Source organism: Brassica napus, chromosome A10, assembly GCF_020379485.1.
Source record: "Brassica napus cultivar Da-Ae chromosome A10, Da-Ae, whole genome shotgun sequence".
Classification (NCBI taxonomy): Eukaryota; Viridiplantae; Streptophyta; class Magnoliopsida; order Brassicales; family Brassicaceae; genus Brassica; species Brassica napus.
This window is the reverse complement of record NC_063443.1, coordinates 1643206-1669268: the sequence shown is the minus strand read 5'-3', so window position 1 is coordinate 1669268 and position 26063 is coordinate 1643206. Positions and strand designations below refer to the sequence as shown.

At 36.5% G+C, this 26063-nt stretch overlaps 3 protein-coding genes and 2 long non-coding RNA genes across 10 annotated transcripts; 1 reads left to right on the top strand and 4 right to left on the bottom strand.

Moving 5' to 3' along the window:
* Window positions 1–923: 923 nt before the first annotated feature.
* Window positions 924–3505, bottom strand: LOC111206278 (uncharacterized protein At4g13230). The gene is made up of 3 exons (XM_048743417.1): window positions 3279–3505; window positions 1282–1407; window positions 924–1192 (listed from the first exon to the last, which is right to left on the bottom strand). The coding sequence occupies exons 1-3, from the start codon at window positions 3390–3392 to the stop codon at window positions 1043–1045; spliced, it is 390 nt and encodes a 129-aa protein (XP_048599374.1). The 5' UTR covers window positions 3393–3505; the 3' UTR covers window positions 924–1042.
* Window positions 3506–5030: 1525 nt separating this feature from the next.
* LOC106370099 (glycine-rich protein 23-like) lies at window positions 5031–10871 on the top strand. Its single transcript, XM_048743416.1, has 2 exons — window positions 5031–5487; window positions 10467–10871. The coding sequence occupies exons 1-2, from the start codon at window positions 5148–5150 to the stop codon at window positions 10682–10684; spliced, it is 558 nt and encodes a 185-aa protein (XP_048599373.1). The 5' UTR covers window positions 5031–5147; the 3' UTR covers window positions 10685–10871.
* Window positions 10872–13459: 2588 nt separating this feature from the next.
* On the bottom strand, window positions 13460–14264 carry LOC111200683 (glutathione S-transferase T3-like). The gene is made up of 4 exons (XM_048743245.1): window positions 14249–14264; window positions 13761–14129; window positions 13638–13653; window positions 13460–13562 (listed from the first exon to the last, which is right to left on the bottom strand). The coding sequence occupies exons 1-4, from the start codon at window positions 14262–14264 to the stop codon at window positions 13460–13462; spliced, it is 504 nt and encodes a 167-aa protein (XP_048599202.1).
* Window positions 14265–14477: 213 nt separating this feature from the next.
* LOC125579364 lies at window positions 14478–15555 on the bottom strand. The gene is made up of 3 exons (XR_007317382.1): window positions 15445–15555; window positions 14994–15063; window positions 14478–14572 (listed from the first exon to the last, which is right to left on the bottom strand). It is a non-coding gene; the product is annotated as an uncharacterized LOC125579364 (long non-coding RNA).
* Window positions 15556–23168: 7613 nt separating this feature from the next.
* On the bottom strand, window positions 23169–26033 carry LOC106395672. 6 transcript variants are annotated; one of them, XR_007317379.1, is made up of 9 exons: window positions 25742–26010; window positions 25175–25387; window positions 24664–25000; window positions 24513–24561; window positions 24297–24359; window positions 24171–24223; window positions 23682–24043; window positions 23453–23583; window positions 23169–23372 (listed from the first exon to the last, which is right to left on the bottom strand). It is a non-coding gene; the product is annotated as an uncharacterized LOC106395672 (long non-coding RNA). The 6 variants fall into 6 exon arrangements; XR_007317377.1 differs by lacking the exon at window positions 24513–24561 and having other exon boundaries at window positions 25742–26033; XR_007317381.1 differs by lacking the exon at window positions 24513–24561 and having other exon boundaries at window positions 25281–25387; window positions 25742–26025.
* Window positions 26034–26063: the final 30 nt, after the last annotated feature.

Here is a 26063-nt window from a genome sequence, read left to right as displayed (position 1 = left end):
GGCAGAATCCTAGTAGAGATTCTGCTTTAATAGTATAGATCTTTTGTTGGGAAGAAAAATTAACATATCTATTTTTATTTGGCTTTTTGCATTGGAAAGTTGATCCTTAACATGAAAAGCAAGAGAAGCTTAAACACGCTTAATCGGCTCCATGTGCTCACACATGACAAAAAGAAGTATCAAAATCACAGACAAAATGTTCCGACAGATAATGATAACCTTTTTTTTTTTTTGGCATCAATAATGATAACCTTTTATTTTCACCATCATAGGATTTTGTTGAGACTAATTATGATTATTTACAACTAATTAACAGATGAGTTAGGGGACCATATATTGTCTACAACTTAAAGCGATATAGGCTTTTAATAATCCTAGATATGTGTAAAATTCTCCATATATATATGTAACGAAAAATTACGTTTATAACAACTCTGTGGAACATAAATATTGATCTAGTATCACTTAACAATTTAACATTGAATGATCGTACAGCGATGGATAACACATTAACCATTTCTAAAAAGTAATTACCTTTACAGCTTTACTCAACCAAATCAATTAAAATAAGTAATTTCATTCTTCCTTCCAACACAAGTATCAATCATCTTTCAAGACACAATACATCGTATTTGCATTATTATGCTACAAAAGCTGAGGTAGATTAAAGATGGTCAGATAATCTGTAAAAAATATTTGGTTTGGTTTCCATTTATTTAAGTATATGAGTTCAGCTTTCTAATTTTTCAGCTTTTAAGAAACGAAACTAGTTTAAGAAAATAAACCAAAGTTAGACGGTTATGATTTATATTAAAAATATTATAGTTCTGTAATTGAATTAGGTTTATTGTTGGATGAACAGTTCATTTCCTGAATACTTGTAGGTATATGAAAGTTTCATCTCGAACAGCTCAAAAAAAAAAAAACCAAATAGTCAGAAATATCATTGAAGCATTCGTTGCCAAATAAAGTTTACAAATATTTTGAATACTACTAATTTTATTGAAACATACGTAAACATATTAAATATTTATAAGTATAACTAATCACCACCAAGAATTTTATTTTTGATGATATCAGTAGCGTTTTTGGCTGTGCCCAAAACTCCAGATACAGATCCTTTAGCTTTCTCAGTGATAGAATCCGTTGTCTCAGTAACTTTCTCGGTCACATCCTTTGTCATCTTACTCACCTAATTGACCAAATCAATGAACCATAAACGCTGTAATATATAACTAAGCAGAATAATCAAATCATCAAATATGTGAACTGATTACGTACACGGTTAGCCGTAGTAGAAGCGACATCTTGGATATACTCGGTGGTTTCTTTCACCGCCTGTGCTCCTTCCTTCACCGCCTCTGCTGCTTCTTTCACCTTTTGGCATTGCTCTGCCTCTTCTTTTCCCTTTTCCATTTACCATAACCAATCACAAATAGAAAGTATGCAATATATATATATATAAATGATCTGCCCTATATGCATAACTTTTAGCAATCATCTTTAGGGTTTTGATTGGTAGCATTGAGGAATTGCGAATTCATAACAAAATAATAGTATGTGAAATAAAATGAAAATTTATGTGAAACGATGAAATTTCTTGTATTTCTGCTGTCAATCTTACAAAATAGCGGAGTTTTGAATAATATTAATGCATACAAGTTTCTTGTATAATGACTTTGTAATTTCAAATTAATCAATAAAACAAATCCGTTGAAGTAAAAAAAATGTATACAAGTTTCCAATCAAACCATATGTACTACTAATTGGATATCAACATATTACTAGATTTCCACCCGCACAACCGTGCGGGTATATATATATATATATTTATTTATTTTACACAATTATTATATATTTTTAATGTTACTCACATATTTAAATGTTTGTATAATTATGTCAAATATAATAATTTTATAGTTTTCATGCCGTAAATTAAAATCATCACATATATATATTGGTTATTATATATTTGTCCTATTGAGTTTGCGTTTGATTACTAAAATAAAGTTTTTAATGCATGAAACAACATATACGAAAACAATTTTGTATTTAATTTATTATAATCATGATCCGTAGTTCAAATCGCTAGATTTTTTTAGTAATTTTTAATGTTTATTAATTTTATATAATAAATTAATGTATATTAAAAAGTTTAAGATAAGTTAAATTTTTATACATGTATTATATAGTTTACTAATATTAACCCGTTCTACCAACATATTATGTTTTTAGCATAAATATTTTATATTTATGAAAATAAAATATGTTAACTTATCAATTTAAAATAATTTTATCATATTTTGTTCAATATAACGTTTTTTTTAAATGATAGATATTATTATAAAATTGATAAAATATGATATAATTTTATTCTTTTAGTAACATTTCATTACTAATTACAAAATTAGTTAAAAATATTTATATTCAATTTATGACAATTAAGATCTTATTATAATCTTTTTCAAGAAATTTGTTAGAATTTTAATTTTTTTTTAAAAAATTAAAAGATATTATGATTAAAGTAGTTAAAAATATTATATATATATATATATATATATATATATATTAGCATTAGTGATATACATTTAATAGAAAATTTAAACGATGGTCCAAATAAAAATATCACTCATCAAAAAATCATGATTTTTATTTTATTCAAAAAAAATTTGAAAAAATTAAAATAGAAATAAATATTTATTTCTAACAAAATCTTTAAAAATATTAGTAAATGTATTTTTGAAATTAATTAATTTTATTTTATTTAAATTTTCGTTTATAAACCAAAACTATATTCAATTTTAATTTCTAATTATTTTATGATAATTTAAATTAAAACTAACAATTTTCGAAAGTAAATTTAAAAAAGATTCTAAGAAGATTTTAAAAAGATTTTGTTAGAATATTTTAAATATATTCATTTGTATTTCAAATAAAAAGATAAAAATATTAAAAGATATAATAATGAATTTATGTAAAATATGATATTTTTTTGGAACGGTCCAAACTAAAAAAAATCACACATGAAAATAAGTCATGACTTCTGTTTTAATATATAAGATATCTTATAGTCAAATTAAAATTTTATAATATGGAATATAAGTTTTTGTTTGTGTAAAACACACGTTTTTCAAAAGATCATGAGTTTTCCATTGTACTCGAAACTTTGAAAAATCTTGTCTTTTTCTAAATGGTCATGGCTACACAAATCAAATGAACAAAAACTACTCCTGTTAAACAAAACTGTTAACTGAAAACATATATCCATTGGTTCTTACCTGTAAGGGCCTTGACGTTGAAACGAATGCTTTGCATAGTGGAAAACTCCTTGCTGTTTTTCCACTATAGATCAGAACTTCGGCCAATTTTGATGAAAGCATCAACGAATGCATCGTAACTTTTGTAGAAGATAAGTACTCTTGAGATTATGAAAACATTAGAGAGAGTAATTGAACCCCTCACAAATCAGAACTTCTGATTCTAAATAATCATACGACATAAGCTCTACCTAAAAGCTTTATTTATATATGATCATCGCTTTCATCTCGGTTCCAGTTCTGATCATCCGGTTATGAGCAATTATAGGGTTCCTTGTGGTTTGTCTTTAATACTACAAAACATAATAATCTCAAACCCCAATCTTTTCGGCTATTGACTTGATCTTCGTTTTTAGTTGTTTTAAAATATGTTTTCTTTTGGTTAATGACTTCAATTATATATGCATAGAAGATTTAGTGAAACAGATTACCAATTAAATGTTTAATTATATAATCATGTTATAATATTTAGCGAAATGATGATGTATTTTGACAAAGTGTAAATACATTTTTAAAACTCCAAACATGAATTAAATTATAGTTCAATTTATTCCGCTTGCGGTACTGAGGAGTGAAGACACTAAGAGCACCATTATCCCAACAACTGATTATGGATTGCTTAATTATATAATATTGGTTTTTAAGAATTTTTTTTAGTAAGCAACTTAACTAAGCAACTTGATAATTTTCCTCCTCCATTGCAAGTTGCTTATATTAGGAATCTTAAAAAAAAATTTAAAAATTTTTTTAACTGAAAACAACAACATACTACTCCTCCTGACTACTGACCCTGCCGTGATAGAAGACAACCACTCCTCGTCTCTGTTAACTTCACGTGAAGCTCCACCTGCACAATCATAGAAAACATTATCATACATGTATAAAAAATTCCACGTGAAGCAGAGCCTTCCACAATCATAGAACAAGCTGAGACAAGTACATTAACTACATGAAAATTAAGAAACACATTAACTCCAACAAAGACAGCAAGTAAAACAGAACACTTACTTATACTAATTAGACATTAACTCAGAAATGAGTTTTAGCTACAGAACAAGAATAATCAAAATCAAAGGCATACATGATTGAACTACACCGAGAGAGGTCCGTGATGTTTACCTTTCGATTTGAGGAGAGACACACCGAGCGAGGTCCGTCGAGAAGATCAACCGAGAGAGACGCCCAGTGCTTCATCGTCGACGTTATCTCGTGAAAGACAGACGGAGAGGAGAGGCGCAAGAGAGGCGGAGAAGCGGAAAGGCGAAAAGGAGGCGGAGGCGGAGAGGCGAAAGAAAGGCGCAGAGTCGATACACGTCGCCGACTGATTCATCGCGAAGAGAGGTGAAGAACGAAGCCGGAGAGATCAATCGCAACTCTCTGATTTTTTTTTCAAGCCGAGACAGAAAGAGAGAAGAGAGAGAGAAGAAACCGTGAAAGGTGGACGCGTGTCCCATAAGCGTCGTCGCTTTCTTCCCCTAATTAAGCAACGTTGCCGCTATTAATATGTAATTTCCATTTATTTTTAATCACAATTAACCTAAGCAACACCCATAAGCAACAGGGATAATGGTGCTCTAACCAGTTAAAATTTATGCATGAATGAAGTCGGACCAATCAGTTGCCAATCTATAGCTGTATCATCAGACATCCCTTGTTAAGTATTTTTTTTATTTATATGTATACATTTTGTTCATAGCCGAATTTATTACTTTCAACTGTTACCAACCTTACATTTTGCTATATAAACCCTAGAAACACATTGTGAACAATACGAGACGATCAACATAATTAATAAAAGAGAGAGGGAGAGCGGAGAGAAGCGAGAGAGAGATGTCGAGAGTTTTGTCAGTCGTTTGTGTCTTGCTCACTATGTCATTCGTCCATGCACGTGCTCGTCAAGTGCCTGGAGAGTTTGACGAGGGCAAGACGACAACACGTGAAGATACAGCAACAACGGTCGTGCATGCAAATGCAGCTGATCAGTCACCACCAAAAAGCCCCAGCGACAAAAAATGCATCGGAAAAGTCGGAGGAATAGGTGGATTCGCGGGAGTTGGTGGTTACGCCGGCGTGGGAGGTCTAGGTATGCCACTCATTGGCGGTCTAGGCGGTATTGGTAAATACGGTGGCATAGGAGGTGCAGCTGGAATCGGTGGCTTTAAGGGTCTAGGCTATTAAGAGTAATCCAAACTTAAACTGTATCTTTGATTAATTAATGAATGTCATGTACAAGTGGGGTATTTATACTGTATATAGAATGAGTATAGTAACACCCTATACTCGTATAGTAACTAAGTATATACACTAATATACCCCCCTCAAGCCATGAAACTCAAGAAGGAGTATATAGGCTTGAAAGAGACATTCGGTTGATCAATGAATGGAAAGGACCCGGATGGAGAGCCTTGGTCAAGACATCAGCATGTTGATTCGTCGTAGTAACATGATGAAGAGAGATGAATCCTTTCTTGACCTGATCGCGAATGGTATGACAATCAACCTCGATATGTTTCGTACGCTCATGGAACACAGGGTTGTTAGCAATATGCATTGCCGACTTGTTATCACAGAAGAGTTTAGCTTGAGCCGTGACTGCAACATGAAGATCAGTAAGAAGTTGTTGCAACCAGAGCAATTCACAAGTCGTCATAGCCATACTACGATACTCTGCCTCAGTACTACTACGGCTGATAGTGCACTGCTTCTTTGATTTCCAGCTAATCAAAGAAGAACCCAAGTAGATGCAAAAACCAGTCACAGAGCGTCTTGTATCAGGACAGGTAGCCCAGTCAGCGTCAGAGAACGCATTCAAACACAACTCTGCATCAGCCGCATAGAACAATCCCTGGCCTGGATTAGACTTCAGATATCGCAGGACATGATGAGCCGCACGTAAGTGTACATCAGTAGGTGCTGAAAGAAACTGACTGAGACGATGAACAGCGAAGGTAATGTCAGGTCTTGTGATTATTAAGTATAGGAGACGACCAACAAGTTCCCGATAAGATGTTATATCTTCCAGAGGAATACCAGTAGTGCTGCTCATCGGAACAGTAGGATCCAAAGGAACAGCACATGGTTTTGAAGCCAGGAAACCCGTATCAGCAAGAAGATCAAGAGCATACTTGCGTTGACACAAAGAGATCCCTGTAGAATTCCTTGCAATCTCCAAACCCAAGAAGAAACGAGCCTGACCTAAGTCTTTGATCTTAAAGGCGTGATGAAGAGTTTGCTTCAGGCGAAGGACAGCTTCATCATCATTCCCCGCAATCAGAATATCATCAACATAAACCAAAACAGCAGTGAAAGAGGTTCCTTGTTGAGATATAAAGAGAGAATGATCGGCAGGAGATTGTATAAAACCAGACTTCAACAGAACAGAGGAGAAACATGTGTACCACTGTCTAGATGCTTGTTTTAATCCATAGATGGATTTATGTAGACGACAAACAGCATTAGGAGGTAACACTTCGCCTGGTCCTGGTGTGTAGCCAAGGGGAAGACTCATGTAAATCTCCTCATCCAACTCACTATGCAAAAACGCATTAGTCACGTCCATCTGAGACAATGACCATCCTTTCTTCGCAGCTAGAGCTAATAACAGCTTGACACTAGTCATCTTTGCCACTGGGGAAAACGTATCAGTATAATCCACCCCTTCTTGTTGTGTATACCCCTGAGCAACCAAACGAGCACGCGGTCTCTCCACGGTACCGTCAGCATTATATTTGAGAGCATAAACCCATCGGCAGCCAACAACATTCTTTCCAGGAGGTAATGTCACAATAGAGTAAGTCTTGTTTGTATTCATACCATCAAACTCTGTATTCATTGCCTTCTTCCATAGATCAGATAGAATTGCCTGCTTGAATGTACTTGGAACAGTATCAGCAGAAACTGAAAGAATGGCATGTTGAAATTCCGAAGAGATGTTGGAATATGAAAGAACAGAAGAAATAGGGTATAAAGGAGTGGAAGTTGGTTTATGAAAAGAATGAGATGGTGTGTGTTGAATAAGAGAACAATGATAGTCAGATAAGTATTGTGGAGCCTTACCAGTCCGTCGCGGTCGATCTCTAAGTAATGAAGCTTGACCTGTTCCAGAAACAACTGGTAAAGACGAACTAACGGCACTAGAGTTAGATGATGATGCAGGACAAGACTGATTAGGAGTAATAGAATCACTATCTAATGCAACAGGAGTTGGTAAAGGCAATATGATCTTAGTAAACAAATCATCAGGAGGCAAAGCAGCATTCTTGAGGGGAAAGATATGTTCATGAAAAACAACATTTCTTGATATCGAGATCACATTCGTATCAAGATCAAGAACCCGATAACCCTTATAACCTGATGCATATCCAATGAAAACGCTTGCATTTGCTCGCTGAGAAAGTTTATGTCTATCTTTATTCAATGTGGAGACAAAACACAAACAACCAAAAGAACGCAGAAAATTATAAGCAGGTTGTTTCTTTACCAAGAGCTCATAAGGAGACACATTTTTAAGCAAAGGAGATGGCATTCTGTTAATAAGAAAGACAGCAGTTTGAATACAATCACTCCAATATGCCAAAGGAAGATGAGACTGAAACAAAAGAGCTCTAGCAACATTCAATATATGTTGATGTTTCCTTTCCACAACTGAATTTTGTTGTGGAGTATATGCACATGAATACTGATGAGTAATGCCAAATTCACGAATTAGATGACCAAAGTGTAATTCAGGAGCATTATCACTTCTCATGGATTTAACATTCGTTTGATATTGAGTTTGAACAAGCTTAAGAAACGAAGGCATTATCTCTGAAACATCACTTTTATTTCTCATCATATAAACCCATGTAACACGAGTACAATCATCAACTATCGTAAGAAAATATCGAAAACCAGCAACAGACTCTATTGAAAAAGGACCCCAAGTATCTATGTGGATCAAATCAAATGGAGAACTCGACATGTTATTATTTGACACAAAAGGTAATCTTTTCTGCTTAGCTAAAGGACAAACTAAACAAGGTGTTGAGACTGTAGTACCCGATTTAGAACACGGAAGAAGACCACTCAAAAGCTTTAAACGCTCCAATGAAGGATGCCCTAGACGAATATGCCAAAGATCTTCATCAACACGAACAGAGCCACAGAAAGAAACAGAAGCTTGACCAAAATCCAAAACATATAAATTGTGAAGCAGAGAACCTTCACCAATCTTCAAGGCCCGAGTATGGTCCTGTATGTAACAATATTCAGGAAAGAAGTGAGCAGAACATTTATCACGTCGTAAAAGACTACTAACACTCACAAGATTAAAATGAAAAGAAGGAACAAAGAGAACATCATGAAGTGTCAGTGTTTCAGATAAACGAACTACTCCTGAATGAGTTATGCTTTCCCTAGTGCCATTAGGAAGTGATACAGTCATTCCTGAAACAGGATAAGTTTCAACAAATAGAGACAAATCACAACAGACATGAGTTGTAGCTCCACTGTCTACTATCCAAGCACCAGAGGGAATAGCATGAGTAAGAGAAGTTAAAGTTTGATGTTGAAATGTAAGAGTATTATTCTCAAAACGAAGGCTTGAAGATGGAAAAGGTATGATACCACAAGATGATTCAGCAGGCGTAATTCCTTTTTCTGTGATGGAAGAAGTCATTGAAACACAGTTGACAGTAGAATCAGGTTGACGTGTTTGAGTCTGAAGTTGTTGTAAGAGTTGAGTGACTTGTTCCTGAGTGAAATGAGCCAAATCAAGCGCACCAGGAGAAGCATTCTGCACTTGAGCCACTGTATTACCAACCGTAGTAGACTGATGTTGATGTGATGATTGAGATACTGGTCCACGTGACTGATTGTTAGAGGGAGCAGAGAGTCGTTGGTGAGAAGAGGCATTGGTATTATAAAACCTATGACCATGAGGATATCCATGTAACTTGAAGCATTTCTGAACAATATGTCCAGCCATTCCACAATGTGTACAGACAGGGCGTTGTTTAGGACGATAGGCCACAGCCGCAGCATAATGAGGACTTGCAGATTCAGTAGCTGAAGTCTGGAAAACAACACTATCTGTCTTGAGAGATGGGCGAATTATCTTCTGTCTTTCATCTTGAGCAACCATGTTAAAGACCTCCTCAATCGATGGAATCGGCTTAAGCATCAAGATGTGACGACGTGTAGCATCATAGGACTCATTCAACCCCATCAAGAACTTGGTTACACGACTTCTCTGCTGTATCAACTCCCAAGAAGCAGCTGCATTGCATTCACATTTGCCACAAGTACAAACAGGAAGATCCACATAATTCTGAAACTCTTCCCAAAGAGTTACCAGCTCAGTGTAATATGTACTCACATCAAGAGAACCCTGTTGAATATTGCTCAACTTCTGCTCAATCTCAAATATACGTGGAGCATCATCTTGTTTAAATCTTGACATCAGATTCTTCCAAATCAATTCAGCGGTTGACATAAAGAGTAAACTCTGCCCTATCTTCTTCGAAACAGAATTCATCAACCACGTCGAGACCATATCGTTACAACGCGACCAAGATCCAGAATCTCGATGATCCGCCGGAGGTTTAGGAATCGTACCGTCAATGAATCCAAGTTTGTTGCGGACGTTCAACGCCATACGAACAGAGCGACGCCAAGCATGAAAGTCAGCTCCCGTTTCAAGACGATCAGAGACCAAGACGAGTCCCGCATGATCCGAGTTATGAAGATAGTAAGGGTTGTTGTAGTGATCCACCGGAGGACGCGGAGGTGAATGATTCGAAGTCATGACAGCGATTCAGAAGAACGGAGAAAGAATCGGAACGAAGACGACGACGGAGATGAGAAACAAGATGTCTCGAACAAGGAAACACCAAGATACGAAGGAATCAACAAGGATTTGATGAATCGGAGCACTCATGAGATCTGAATCGAGAAGATTCAAGCTGAAGAACTCGCGAGATCAAGCTTGTTGTCAATGGCGGAAAGTTTGTTATTTTCTCTCTGATACCATATTAAGAGTAATCCAAACTTAAACTGTATCTTTGATTAATTAATGAATGTCATGTACAAGTGGGGTATTTATACTGTATATAGAATGAGTATAGTAACACCCTATACTCGTATAGTAACTAAGTATATACACTAATATAGGCGGAGGTTTGGGAGGCGGTGTTGGAGGTCTTGGTGGAATTGGTGGGGGTATTGGTAAGGCAGATGGTATTGGCGGTGTTGGCGGAGCTGGAGGTGGTTTAGGCGGTCTAGGTGGAATCGGTGGTGGTGGCATTGGTAAGGCAGGTGGTATTGGTGGTATCGGCGGTGGGCATGGCGTGGTCGGTGGCGTTGGCGGTGGGATCATTCCACATCCTTGATGGAGATATGAAGCTTTTGTTGAGGGTTTAATTAAATGAATAATTGATTAGTACTCGGATCTAATTGTTGGTTTCTTTAGGTGACTTTTTGATCTATTGTTTCGTTTGGATGTTTTTTATAACGTTTCCTTTGTTACGTAATGTGTCACTAGTATTTATATTTAATCGCTATGGTTCGTTTTTGTGATCTTCTCTCCTTTTTTTATATTTGATGTTCAAAACACAGATTAAAGATATCATTGTGTTCCCCTAGTGATAATTCTTTCAATGAGTTATTTTTGAACTTATTTTGGTGTTTATAAAGTCTGCAGATATACTATATATGGACTCTTTCAAAATAAAAAAAATCAACCTGTACAACTTCGAAGTTAGATATGTAGCAAGGTTGAATAAAGATTTATAGTACATTTGCAACTAATCAAAACAAAAACTTGTATAATGGTGATTATAAGACTGCATTTAGATCTACGTGGAAACGATCCGTGTGAAATCTCTTAATTCATACGATCATTTCATCAGAAGTTGAGAATTAGCGTTCCTACGTATATATTTTTACTAATAACCAATTTACGTAAATAAACAAACAACGTGCAAAGGAAATCGCAGAGCTAGTCCAGTTTAACATGGTCATGGTTGGAAAGTTCTTTTGCTAAGTTACACAAAAAAAAAAGTTCTTTTGCTATATGACAGAGGTATACACTGTGGGAAGAGAGCAAGAATACACGAAATGAATAAGCAACGTAATGAATAAGCAACGTAAATGGGTGTTTTATATAATAAATATATATAACCATAACAACTCTATTGGGGTGCTTAAACATTTTTTTAATATTAAATGGGTGGTAGACACATTTTTAAGCAACTTCAAATATTTTGACCTCCAATAGAGGTTGCTTATTTTGGGATGCTTAAAAAAAATTGTACTAAACATTGTTTTTGTAAGCTTAAATATATTTATTATATAAAACATATTTAATCATAACATTTAGAACATACATTTCAAAATAAAAACATAAAAGAAAGATTAGTACAATAATCGATAATAATTTGAAAAAAACATCCGAGCTCAATTGTTGGCTTCATCACCTCCGAATTTACTCCACAAATGTTCGACCAAATCAGCTTTTAGTTGTTCATGTATTTTTCTATCACGAATTCTAGTTCGAACACCCATCATATTGGCGATATTTGAAGGGATATCTGTTGAATAGTTGAGATCCACATGTGAACTTCCGTTGTCTTCTGCATGTTGGAACTCGGAAAGACTAAATTGTGTGTACCCATCTCGTTCGTTTTCAACTATCATATTATGGAGTATAACACATGCTCTCATAATCTTTCCAATTTTGACTTTATCCCAAAAAAGTGCTGGATTTTTAACGATGGCAAACCGAGCTTGCAAGACTCCAAAAGCACGCTCGACATCTTTTCGGACAGCTTCCTGGTTTTGAGCAAATAAAACTGCTTTCGATCCTTGTGGTAGCGGAATAGATTGGATAAAAGTTGCCCATTTCGGATAAATACCATCGGTGAGATAGTAAGCCAAGTGATACTCTCTTCCATTGACAGAATAAGAGACTTGCAGAGCTTGACCATTTATTATATCATCAAAAACAGGTGAGCGATCAAGAACATTTATATCATTTAAGGTACCTGGAGGTCCAAAAAACGCATGCCAAATCCAGAGATCATAGGAAGCAACTGCCTCTAAAACAATTGTTGGTTTACCCGAACCACGAGAATATTGTCCTTTCCAAGCGGTGGGACAATTCTTTCACTCCCAGTGCATACAATCGATGCTTCCTATCATCCCGGGAAATCCACGGTACTCTCCAATATCAAGTAGACGTTGAAGGTCAGCCGGAGTTGGGCTTCTTAGGTACTCATCGCCAAATAATTGTATGATTCCTTCCACAAAATTCTCCAAACATGACCGACTTGTAGTTTCGCCGAGCCGGAGGTATTCGTCTACCGTATCCGCTGCAGTACCATATGCCAATAGACGAATGGCTGCCGTACACTTTTGGAGTGGTGATAGCCCCAACCTTCCGAGACCATCTGTCTTTTGGCGAAAGAAGTCAACTTCGGTGGAGAGTCGATCAACAATGTGCATGAACAACGGTTTGTTCATTCGAAAACATCGTTGGAAGAAATTTTCAGGATACGTTGGAGTTTCACTGAAATAATCATTCCATAATCGAATGTGCCCTTCTTCACGATTTCTTTCGATATAAGCTCGTTTTTTTCTTTGTTTCCTTGGTTCATCTTCATGATCGACGGTTAAATTTGCTAAGGTTTGATCAAAATATTGATCACAATATTGATCAAAATATTGATCAAAATATTGATCACTCAATTCTTCTAAATTGTTGTGAGAAGACGATGCCATATTTATGATTGAAAAGGCTTTGAATTTGAGAAGTGATATGGTTTGGTTACGTGATTTGGAAAGTGATTTGGAAAGTGATTTGGTTTGGGAAGTGTCTTTGTTGTGATTTGTAAGAGAATTGGTTTGGTAAGAGAAGAGAAGATATCGATGAGAAAGAGAAAGAGAGAGAGAGAGGTGAGAAGCGTTATATAAGTGAATTGGTTTGGTCACTCTTGTTACAAATGAGTGAAACATTTATATAAACAATGATACAAAGAAAAAAAGTAGTCCGTGACACAAGCATACATAAGCGATCAATCAAAAGCGTGTAGTCCGTGACACAAGCATGCACAAGCATTCTTTAAACATTCAGTCCGTGACCCAATAATACAAAAGACAAGACTACACTAGAGTACAAAAGACATGACTAGACTATCTCCACTCCCATTGCTCCCGTGACACAAGCATAATAGAGCTTCTTCGCCTCTGATTATTCCACTCCCATTGCTCCTGAAAGTAACAAGAATATGAAACATAAGAACATCAACAAGAAACACAACAGAACAAGTACATGAACACACAAACAAGAACATTCTCATTGCTTAAACAGAACAAGTACATGAAACAGATAACAAACAGATAACACCAGCATGAAACAGATAACAAACATACGACACTAGCAGAGAAGAGATTCTTCTTTACACTAACTGGAGAACAACTCATTGATGAGTTTCTTCTTTAGCGTTTCTTCATAGTCAGGGAGTGGCTCTGTTCTAGCAAGTAGACGGTCAAGTAGACCTATCTTGGAGAGCTTTTCTCTCCTAGACAAATCCTGCTGCTTATACGCCCAAACCCGGTCAAACTCCTCTCGCCCCTTCCCCTCTTCCATTGGCTTCTTACCACTGCGCTTGGCAGCCTTAACACCAGGGGGCCGCTCAACCGTTTCACCAGCCACATCCTCATTTGCGTGAGCTGTTGAGGACTGAGGACCGTCCTCTCCTTTTCTCCTTTTTGATGATCTTTCTGCAGATAGATCACACCACTTCTGGTCATGGCGAAGCTCCTTCCACGCATGTTCTAGAGTGAATTTTTTTTTATAGTTGGTCAAGAAGATAAGGTGAGCTTGTTTGAGAATATCATTCTCATTTTGGCCTGAAGTTTTCTGTCTGGCCGCGGCTTCATATGCACCGCAGAACTTGCAGACAAGATCATTGATCTTGTGCCACCGATTTTTGCAGTGCAATGGCTCTCTTTTTTCAAGGCCTGCAAGCTTCGGACTAGCAGCAAAGTAGTCTGCTATTCTCTTCCAGAACGCCCCAGACTTTTGCTCGTTCCCAACAACAGCATATTTGCTGGTGTTTAGCCAAGAGCTGATGAGGACCTCATCATCTGTTTGCGACCATGACCTCCGTTCTTTACGCTGCACTGGACTGTCATGCTCGAAGTTTGAATCTTTTGTGGCTTGCGTGCCAAACAAAGGAATGGGAGAAGATTCTAAACCTATGCCACTATCTTGTTGACTTTGAAGAAGATCAACAAAATTACAATTCAAATTTGGATTAGAATCCATTTTTGAATGTCTTACGTAATAGAAAAGAGAGAAGGAAGATAAAAGAGAGGAAAGATAAGAGAGATGGAAGATAAAAGAGAGATGGAATGCGAGAGAGATGGAAGAGATGAAGTAAAACACATTCATTTTAATAGCGGAGATAAAGATAAACGCATTCATCATTCACACTACCAATATTCTAGCTAACCATCACTTCAATTTATCACACAACCATATTAATTATAGAGTTAAAGGAAGACAAGAATTTATGTTTTTAGCTAGCCATCACTTCTATTTATAACACATCCATAATCTACTTCACTAACTAAAAACATTAACTATCTATCTCAACCGTAAAGCTTTCATTCAATTCATTACAAGAAGACATTTACCTGTACTGGGAAAACCAAATGTACTCCTACGCTTTGAGCTTCCTTTGTCTTGTTCCCTCGACCAAATGTACTCCACATGTTAAGACACAAACACACAGAAAGAAATCAGAAAAAAAAAGTTCAAACTCATCATAATATACATTGCTTCATATCTGAAACACAGAGAAACTAATAAAAAGGATTTTGATCCATCCATCTTAATTGAAACAAACTTACAACCAAATTACTAATTCAGAACATATCTAAACGACTTCATCGCAGAAAGAACATCAAATTTGATCCTTCCAACTTAATTGAAACAAATCCAAGTTGAGACAAACTTACAAACAAATCTATTTTCATCCATCCATATTGATTGAAAGAAACTTGCAAAACAATCGTATTTGATGAAACCATCTCAATACAGGACAAACCGCATCAAACAAATCAACGGGAAAGAAGGAAGCTTTACCTTCGCCGAACGCCACCTACGTCGCCGTCGAGGAGAGCTCCGTCGCCGTCGACGAGAGCGTCGTCGCCACCGATACACAAAATCGATTACAGAGAAGGAAGGCTTCGTCTCCACGGAGAGAGAGAGCTCTGTCACCAGCAATACATCTAACGAACAAATAACAAACACAAAACAGCCGATCAGAACAATACGATTCATAATCTAAACACATGCAAAATCGAATAACACAAGAAGAGTTTACCTTTCGATTTGAGGAGAGCAAGCGTCGCGACCCCGTCGAGGAGAACTACCATCGAGATCGTCGACGCCGAGACGCCGAGCCACCGAGGGAGACCTCACCGGCGATAGCAGAGCCACCGCGACGATTACGAATCGCCTTTCGGGAGAGAGGATTCGAGAGAGAGAGAGAGAGAGAGAGAGAGAGAGAGAGAGAGAGAGAGAGAGAGAGAGAGAGAGAGAGAGAGAGAGAGAGAGAGAGAGAGAGAGAGAGAGAGAGAGAGAGAGATAGAGAGATAGAGAGAGAGATAGAGAGAACCAAGTTGGATGTGTTTCACGCGTTACCGAAGCTCTCCCCCCTCCCATCTCTTGACACTTGCATACTAAGCAGTGTTGTTTCACGGACTTAATTAAGCGTCGTGTCTTCTCCTTTCTTATTATTTTAATTTTTTTATTTAAAATTAACCCTAAGCAATGGCCTAAGCACCTGCGATAATGGTGCTCTAATAACTGCGTTGGATGAGAGAACATAAACTAATGCATGTCAAACACTTGTTGTGTCATTTCATGCATCGTCCTCTCTTTAGTCCATTTCACTGGCTGAATCTTAAATTTACATGATACATCATTACATCTCATGCAGTCAAGCAATTAATTACGACGATTTCGCCTCAACTATTCTTTTTGTTTCTTTTATATTTGTATTAATGCTTGCTCATATATGTCAGATACTATAGTATTTCTTTTAGTAAATCAGAGTGTATTATGATAATAAATCAAAGTAAAGCATGCGAAAATAAGAAAAGAAAAAGGAAGTATGTTTATATAATTTTCAAAAGATTTTTGAAAATGAAAATAGAGCATTTGCTGATACTTGGATTCTAATCTCGATTGTTTATGCATCAAACTTCGCTGACACCAGGAAAGATTTGTGGAATGAACTAGGAGACATCTCTCGCTCCTACTCTTCATCTACACTCCCGTGGATTGTGTTAGGCGATTTCAATCAGACACTCTACCCCGACGAACACTCAAGTCCTCCCACTCTCAATGTCGACAGAAACACCAGAGACTTCAGTGACTGTCTTCTCGCTGCAGATTTGGAGGATTTGAATTTTCGTGGGAACTCTTTCACTTGGTGGAATAAAAACCCACTAAACCCTATAGCAAAGAAGTTGGATCGAGTCTTAGTAAATGAACACTGGAACTCTCTCGTCCCTTCCTCTTATGCGCTATTTGGTGAACATGACTTCTCAGATCATGCTTCATGTGGAGTAGTCCTCCAGCTCTCGACCGTAAGTAGCAAGAAGCCGTTTAAATTCTACAATTTTCTCCTGCAAAGTGATGACTTTCAAGCGATGGTCTGCATCAACTGGTACTCTTTCAATGTTGTGGGATCCTCCATGTTCTCTCTTGCGAGGAAGCTAAAGCTCATGAAAAAAGAAATTAAAGCTTTCAGCAGGAGTAACTACTCCGGAATTGAGAAAAAAGTTGTGGAAGCGCATGATAAGCTGCTCTCTTTTCAAGCTGCTACTCTTGCCAATCCCTCAGCCACTAATGCTGCTCACGAACTGGAGGCTCAGGCAAAATGGGCAGTTCTTGCAAAAGCTGAAGAAGCTTTCTTCATGCAGCGATCTCGGGTATTATGGCTAGCTTGTGGCGATGGAAACACCTCCTATTTTCACAGGATGGCGAATATGAGACATGCCATTAACTTTATTCATTTCCTTGAAGCACCTAATGGTGAGAGATTTGAAACTCAGAAAGATATCATGGATCATTGCGTAGACTTTTTTTCTACTTTGCTGGGTGGCGAGCAGGATCCGAGTTTTTTTGTTCAAAGCGACATGGACCTCCTTCTGCCATTCAAGTGTAATTCCAACCAAAGGTCACGCATGGTAAAGCCCTTCACTAGGATGGAAATCAGAGAGGTGTTCTTCTCCTTACCAAAGAACAAGACATCAGGTCCTGATGGATACTCCGCTGAATTCTTTTGTGGCTGCTGGGATATTATTGGTTCGGAGGTCTGTGATGCAGTCGAAGAGTTCTTTTCATCAGGTTCTCTTCTAAAGCAGTGGAATGCAACAACCCTGGTTCTCATTCCGAAGATCACAAACGCAAGCAAAGCTTCAGACTTCAGGCCTATATCATGTCTAAACACAGTCTATAAGGTCATCTCTAAACTGCTTGCCTCTCGCCTTCTTGATATTTTTGGTGATGTTATTTCTCCAGCCCAATCTGCTTTCATGCCCGGGAGACTTCTGGGTGAAAATGTTCTGCTTGCTACGGACATGGTCCACGGCTACAACAGGAACTCCATCGAGCCTAGTGCCATGCTTAAAGTCGACCTGCGCAAGGCTTTTGATTCTGTGAGATGGGATTTTATCATAGCAGCTCTTACGGCATTAAACATCCCGGAGCAGTTTGTCAACTGGATAGCTGAGTGTATCACAACTCCATCCTTCACAATCCTTGTCAATGGCAACACAGGAGGCAATTTCATAAGTTCAAAGGGGTTAAGACAAGGAGATCCTCTATCCCCCTACTTATTTGTCCTCGCCATGGAAGTCTTCTCGTCACTTCTGCAATCTAGATTTGATGTGGGGTATATCCACTACCACCCTCGATCATCAGACCTGAAGATCTCTCATTTAATGTTTGCGGATGATGTGATGATATTCTTTGACGGGGGTAGCTCGTCTCTTCACGGAGTGTCTGAGGCTATTGATGATTTCACTTCCTGGTCCGGTCTGAGCATGAATATAGACAAGACCGAGCTCTTCTGTGCAGGGGTGAACCAGGTTGAAGCGGCAGCTATGACAAGATATGGTTTCTCGTCTGGTACCTTACCTATCCGATACCTCGGTCTCCCACTGATGTCGAGAAAACTCAAGATCTCAGAATATGAGCCCCTGCTGCAGATGCTTATTAAAAGATTTAAATCTTGCTCCACCAGAATCCTCTCTTTTGCGGGAAGAACTCAGCTCCTTGCAACGGTGATCCAAGGAACAATCAATTTCTGGATCACTACATTTATTCTTCCTAAGGGTTGCATTAAGAAGATCCAGTCTCTCTGTAGCAAATTTCTTTGGTCGGGAGACATCGAAAAGGTTGGCAATGCAAAAGTGGCTTGGGATCAGGTTTGTTTACTTAAGGCGGAGGGTGGCCTGGGCTTGAGGAACATCTCGATCTGGAATAGAACGCTATGTCTTCGCTTCATCTGGATTTTGTTCTCTGACAAACCTTCATTGTGGGCTGATTGGCACAGAACAAATACTCTCAAAGACGTTAGCTTCTGGGCTGTGGAACCAAGTATGTCTGACTCATGGACTTGGAAAGCTCTACTCAAACTTCGACCATTAGCTGAAACATTTATCAAATGCGAAGTGGGAAATGGCATGACTGCAAGTTTCTGGTTCGATGACTGGACCCCCACAGGGCAAATTATTAAATTCTTGGGCCTTAATGCTCCGACAAGATTGCGCCTACATTCAAATGTGACGGTTGCAGGCGCCTGTAATCAAAGTGGCTGGACACTGCCTAATCCTCGATCAGACAGGGAGGTTACTCTTCATACTCAGCTCACAGTTATTGCCCTGCCCACTGCTTCTCACATTCAGGATAAATATTTTTGGGTGGTAAATGGCATCAAGCAGCCTCGATTCTCTTCAGCGCAAACTTGGGAGATCACAAGACCAAGATCCTCCATCAAGGACTGGCATCAGTTGATCTGGTTCCAAGGGTGCGTTCCAAACCAAGCTTTCAATATGCGGATTGCCCAGCATGACAGATTGCCAACAAGAGAGAGGATCTGCTCATGGGGAATTTCATCTGACCGTTCATGTCCTGTATGCTTGTTTGGATTTGAATCAAGAGACCATATTCTGCTTCATTGTGGTTTTAGCTCTCAGGTTTGGAGATTTGTGCTCGCAAAACTTGACCCTCGGCGAACGAGCTTCACTTGCTGGTCTGAGCTCCTCTCATGGTTAAGAGATCAACCATCCCACTGCCCTTCAATTCTCAGGAAGATAGTTACTCAAACCACCATCTTTCAACTATGGAAGCAACGCAACAACCTGCTCCATAACCGAATCTTCATTCCTGCAAGTACGGTTTTCCGGATAATTGATCGTGAAGTGCGTAACATTATTCTGGGCAGGAGACACAAGAGACTTTTCAAAAACCTCTTGTCTTTCTGGCTAGTTTAATTGATTCTGCTTAGACTGAGTTTCTTTAAACAAATACTACTGCTTCCTTGTTTGTATTCTTTTTGCCTTGGAAGTATGTTTCCTTAGAGCATCTCCAAAAGAAACTCTATAACTCCAAATATAGAGTTTTTTGCTCTCCAAAAAAGAACTTCAAAACTTCAAATTTGAAGTTTTGAATAGTAAAACTCCAAATATAGAGTTTCACTTTTCAAAACTTCAAATTTGAAGTTTCATCTTTTTATTTGCATTTTGGTCCTTACAATTATACATCATATTTATAATTCTTAAATATTTTTTTTGTTTATTGTTTTAATCCTTAAAACTTTTATATCTCATAAATATTTCAAATTTGTTATATAAACTTAAGTTTTACACATGAAATTAAATAAAAAAAATTATAACAAGATTTATAATATTTTAAAACTAGAATTAAACAACAAGAATATTACAAAAAACCATAATAAAAACTTATTAAAAAGACACATGAAGACATAATTATTACTCAAATTTAAATATTATAACAACACTAATAGTCTGGTAAATTTGCTCCGGAACCTCCAAAATCTCCAAAATATTGTTCAACAAATTTTGTGTAACCGAAGATGATTGTTGTTGTTGCTCTTGACGCATTTTTCGTATGATTCTTTCTTGTTCAGATCGAATGTATTCACGAATATTAACGTCATCGATAGAAGCTAAGTTTTTTAGCAATATTTTATTTTCCTCTTTTATTTCTTTAAAAGCTAACTTTTTTGCTTCATTTTACAGTCGTAATTCAATCATCTCATGACATTTTTCCCTGCTTGTTGTACTTTCGTTTAAAAGATCAAGGATTTTTTTCGTTTGATGATATCAAACTATCAGCAGACATATTATGAGGATATCCGGTTTCAACAATTTTTGGCTCGTAATCTACAAATAAAAAATAAAGAGAATCATTTCTTACTTCGAAATAGTTGATCATATATGGGAGCATTATGGAAATAATTTTATGCAATAACTAGGGTCGGCCCGCCCTACGGGCGGGATATACTTTACTTGTGATCTATATTATAATTTTTTGTATGATTTTGGAGTTTGTGTGTTTAAGTTTGCATTTTCAAGAGATGTGTATGATAATGATTTTTGTCTTTTAGAAAGTTTAAAGTATAGAGAGATTATAGGTGATAAGATATATTTAAAACTAAATAGTTGTTTCTATATTAAAGAGTTATCGCGTTGATATGATGTAATATTTGATCTCATATTCGGGTGGTTTGTAATATTTTGGGTTCGGAAGGATCGGGTTGTGCGTATTTTTTTGTGGATGTTATAAGAATAATTATTTTTATGTTAAAATCATTGTCTTTCGACATGTTATTGGAGTGGAAGTGGTGATTATTTGAAGCTGTATTTCTTATCAAAAGTAAAATGTTATATTGAATGCAAATAAGGTAATGCGAAGAAGGTAAAGTGAACCTAATCAAAATAAAAAAACATTGAAACTGGAAAGTATGAAAAATAAATAGCAGTCGATGAGTGTAGGCACTTATTAGTCACCGTAAAACCAACTTCAAAACCTTGATTGCATCGATTTTCCAGATTATTGATGTGGCACTTTCTTTTGGCATTATAAAGATCATATTAGTTCTATAACACTTCTTTTTCAATATAGAGACGTTACATAAGGAGTGTTTAATCTACTCCATCATTTGTGAGCTCCAGACATGTCGGTTTACCATTCATGACAATCTATAAATTTCATGCATTCCTCATGTTCTTTTATGCATAGCAAAAGTATGGCATAGAGATAGTTGCCGAGATATTTACCTTTACCACAGTTGTTGTTTGCCAGTATGCAAAGATGTTTTAGTCTTGTTGCGGCTTTGTTTCACTGTAAATCTAATAACACAATATAATGTTAAAATTTAATGGGTTGTTTTAATTTTGGCAGTGTGAATATTTTGATATGTTTTATTTATTTAGATCATCTAGGTTGATTTCTACTATTATTGTCCTTATCGTCGTCAGGTTATTTTGTATTACGTTACTCGCTTCACGTAAATGTTTTTAAAATGTTCAATCAATGTGGTTTTTATATTAATGTGGTTTATTTAAAATTTTCTATCAAATAAATATTTTTATATTGTATCATTTTAATTAGTTTAATTTATTAGTATTGCGTTTATTTTATTAACAAAATTACAACCTCATCATCTTATTTGATTGACCAATTTCTTCAACACGAAATTGAAACATGAGTAATGTATATTCAGTTTAAATATTTTCATTTGATTTATCTTGAAGTGTTTTTTTTTCTTCATGTGATTTATGATGTGTTTGTTTTTTAAAATGCGAACATTATATGTGTTTTTATTTATTACATTGTATGTCTTTATTATTTGAATACTAAAACTGGATGTACTCTAGATATTTGATTGGATACAGTAGCTTTGACTTTAAAGTTCGTCGGACTAATGATAGTGGTTGGTCAGCACTTCGCGCCGGATATTTTTTTATTGTATTAAAGTTAAGTTTTTGGTGGGTTTAAAGATTTGATTGAATTGTTTTATATGAAACTATACGTTGAATATTTTTTTGTAATACACTTTCATCGTGTTTGGAGTGTTAAAGTTGTCCAATTTGACTAATTTATTACTATCTATTTTTCATCATTTTAAATAGATATATATTTTGTTTGAACAAAAAAAGATATATGTTTTGTCTTGTATATATCTTTCGTAGTTGTTTTCGCTTGTTTTTAGATGTTATATATAATTATGTTTCAATTGAGCTCGTCATTGTTGTTATATTTTTTTTTTCTAAAGAAATGTCTTATAAGAAATTGTGATTACATTTCGAGAACGTGATTTTGGAGAGTTTTTTTGCTAAACTAAATAGTTTTTTTTATGAAGACATGTAACTAACTTCCTGTTCATTGACTTCCCACTTCTAGACTGCTAACTGCAATTTCTAAATCTGTTTGTTTTGTTAGAAGTGTCACTCAAGTCATGAGAGCTATGTGCTGGTATGTGTAATTGTCTTTTTTTTTGTGCACATGTATGTGTAATTGTCTATCTTTAGATTTTGTGTTTTCACAATGCTTATTTGAAGTATAATAAAAATATATGAATCACTGGTTTTCAAAAAATGTTTAGACAAATGGGAGTAACATATCATTGTTCTATTGTATCATGTTTCTTAAGGATGTCTTGCTTCGAAGCCAAGATCATATCATACACACACCATATTTTCACTTAATTGTTCCAACTGAATCAATTTTCTTTTTTTTTTAAAAACAAATCAACTTTCTTCTAACCATTTAAAACAAATGACATTTACTCTTGAATGCATATGACTTTTATGTACTTGTAATATGTAATGCTTGTGATTTTTATGTACTCTGGAATATTTATATACACTTTTTTGTCAAATATATCTATATATAGGTACACTTGAGTTTTCATCTGTTCTCAAGTAACAGCTTCTATCGAAAGAGAAGAAAACGCCATCCTTTTTCCATGGCTGAGAAACCAAAACAAAAACATTCGGTGAAAACTTCATGTTCTAGATATCAGTAGGATGTGAGTTTTTTTAAAGTATACCTTTGCTATAGATCCTTTTTCATATAGCCTCTTTGAAATCAGACCACGTTTTGCTATCATTCGCTGATTACAGATTCTACAATGACTCTTTCTGCTACCATCTCCACAAAACACTCATTCATAGCTGGTATCTGATGTACATAAAAGTGTAGTGTTATTTTATGAACCTCCCTACCCAAAAAAAAAAAAAAAAAAACAAAAAAATGGCATGAACTTATAGCCTTATTACCTCTGACGTATTGAGAGTGAGATTGGTTAGTTCAATAAACTTGTGATATTTCTTTGCTTTGCTGGTGTCTCTTCCTCGAGCTTTTACTGTTTTCTTTACAACCTTGGCTTAAACTTGTCTTTTCACTACTACCATCGTGCTGCTCTCTCAACGTAGTAGTTGCTGTCGAATGACTTTGCTGACCTATGTTAAAATCCACAGATATTTCCCCTTGGCATTAATATCAACATGACCAACTCCGACAGGCTAAGCTTTCTGATTCATGGAGACTTCGGACTTATCAACAACAGCCCAATTCGTGGTACCATTGTTTCTTTCTAAAGGTTAGCACCAACAATCATGCTCTTTTTATCTTGATTTGCCTGATACAATTTCAACCAGGAAACAAAGTGTTAGCAAACTTAAATTGGGAAAATTCAAAGCTCACAAAAACCCTGAGAATTTGTTAGCAAACAAAACAGAGGATGCTTATAGAAACAATAACGACACCTTGGTTACACATATAGCCTTTCCATGGAGCTTATGTAAAGAGCCTTAATTGCCTGCAAATGTAAGGAAAAGTTTACTATTGTGTAGATAAAGACGTTTGAACACTTGGAAAAGAGAAAGACTTACATAGTCAGCGTCTTACTCCCTAAGGAACTCAATGAACCATAACCTTGATGAAGAGTCGTCACCCTATTTTTCAGAACATAGACATTAACTGATGAAATCCGAAAACAAACAGAGGAGCGTAATGTCAGATGAGACCAGCTCTTCTAAGTATAACTAAAAACCATTAACAGAGAAGAACTGAGCGGAGATTATTCATACGAACCAATGGCAACTTACCAACATGGTCTGCTTGTATTAACAATACCCAAAGCAATTCTTCAGATGGCTAGAATTAACATAGAAGAGAAACTAAGAAACACACACTAAATATCCCAAATTAATCTGAAACCTAAAGTTGGTGCGAGAGAGCAAGAGAAAGGAGAAGAACCTTGGGGGTAAACAGTAGCTTCAAGGTTCCTCTCAGCGGAGTTATGGGTGGGTTGCGACTGATCCAATCATGAAGTTTCTCTTGAACGGAGGTAAACATATCAACCTTCCAGATATAGAAACCGCAAGAGCAGCAGCAAACTTTGAATCAGTAGGTAACGGAGTGGTCAATTTCTGAACCAAAACCTCTTGCATCATTCCCCTTTTCTTCTTCTCCAAAGCTAATACATCATGCACACCATGAACAATATCCAAAGTCACAGTGTTTGATCCAAGTGGTCATGCGTCCCTTCATATGTAGCCACCAGTACAGATGATTCCTATGCGATGCAATGCACCTGAACAACACCAACGTAAGCCAAAGATTATCATAAGACAGCTGAAGAAACAGAGATATACAAATGAAAACTAAACCCATATTTTACTGTCTGTAAAGCAATTCGACAACATTACACTATTTAGTTTTTATGCGTCCATTGCAAACATAAACATCAATACCAAAAAACACTTACCAAGCTTGTGTCGGAAGTATCAGTATCAATAGAGTAAGACTCTGCTCCATTCTAAAAAAACGTATGCACAACCTTATATAAGATTTAAAGGGAATCATCAACACACCAGAAACAAAGGCCTTTAGCACCTTCTTCAATCTCCATATAATATGTGCTCCCATTGTGAGCTCGAACAGCTTTATAGCCCACAGGATAAGGGAAACGATCTTTTCCCTGATGAAAAAGAAAAACTAATTAAACAATAATCTACACACTCATTAGTTGTTGTTAACACAAAATCTGCAAGTTTATAAGTTTGCTTCTCTTCTTAGATCCCAATCTACACCCCCAGCTTAAGGATCTAGCCTCTATCATATGCAGTATCAATCAAAGTTAAACCTTAAATAAAAAAATTTCAAAATCAAGAGCACAGAGTTCGATTTAGTGTTCATCGGTCCTGAGAGTAAAAAGTTCCTTCTACCAAACTACACGATATGTACCGTACGTAACTCGTCGGATTACATGAAAATTCTCAAGATGGATTGAATCGCAAGAATCGAGATACGAAGAGAGAGTAAAAAAGCCAACCCTAGATGAGCTCTGGTAGCCGCTATAAAGAACACCAACGGAGGCGATTTCAAGGTCGTCCAATTTCCTATCTTCAGATACAGCACTTGGATTTGCCATTGAAAGTGTGGAAAAACTCGAGATCGCACAACGGTAGAAGAAATCGCGAGGAAGATGGAGAGATTATGCTCTATTTGAGTTAACACAGAAAAGCCACAACTCGAACCGTTTCAGTGATTCGGAAGAAGCTCAGGCGTTGCCTAGCGCCGCAGAAAGAAGAAGAGAGACGATACGCCCAGAGCCAAGAAGCAACAACTGACTAAAGCCCATCACGATTCGCCTC

Bases quoted from the DNA above. Each gene is read 5' to 3' on its own strand.
- LOC111206278 (XM_048743417.1), bottom strand. From the start codon at position 3,392: ATGCATTCGTTGATGCTTTCATCAAAATTGGCCGAAGTTCTGATCTAT. The intron at 1,408-3,278 runs GTAAGAACCAAT...TAAATGGAAAAG, and splicing joins CAACGTCAAGGCCCTTACAG to GGAAAAGAAGAGGCAGAGCA. The intron at 1,193-1,281 runs GTACGTAATCAG...TTGGTCAATTAG, and splicing joins CTTCTACTACGGCTAACCGT to GTGAGTAAGATGACAAAGGA.
- LOC106370099 (XM_048743416.1), top strand. From the start codon at position 5,148: ATGTCGAGAGTTTTGTCAGTCGTTTGTGTCTTGCTCACTATGTCATTC. The intron at 5,488-10,466 runs GCTATTAAGAGT...ACACTAATATAG, and splicing joins CGGTGGCTTTAAGGGTCTAG to GCGGAGGTTTGGGAGGCGGT.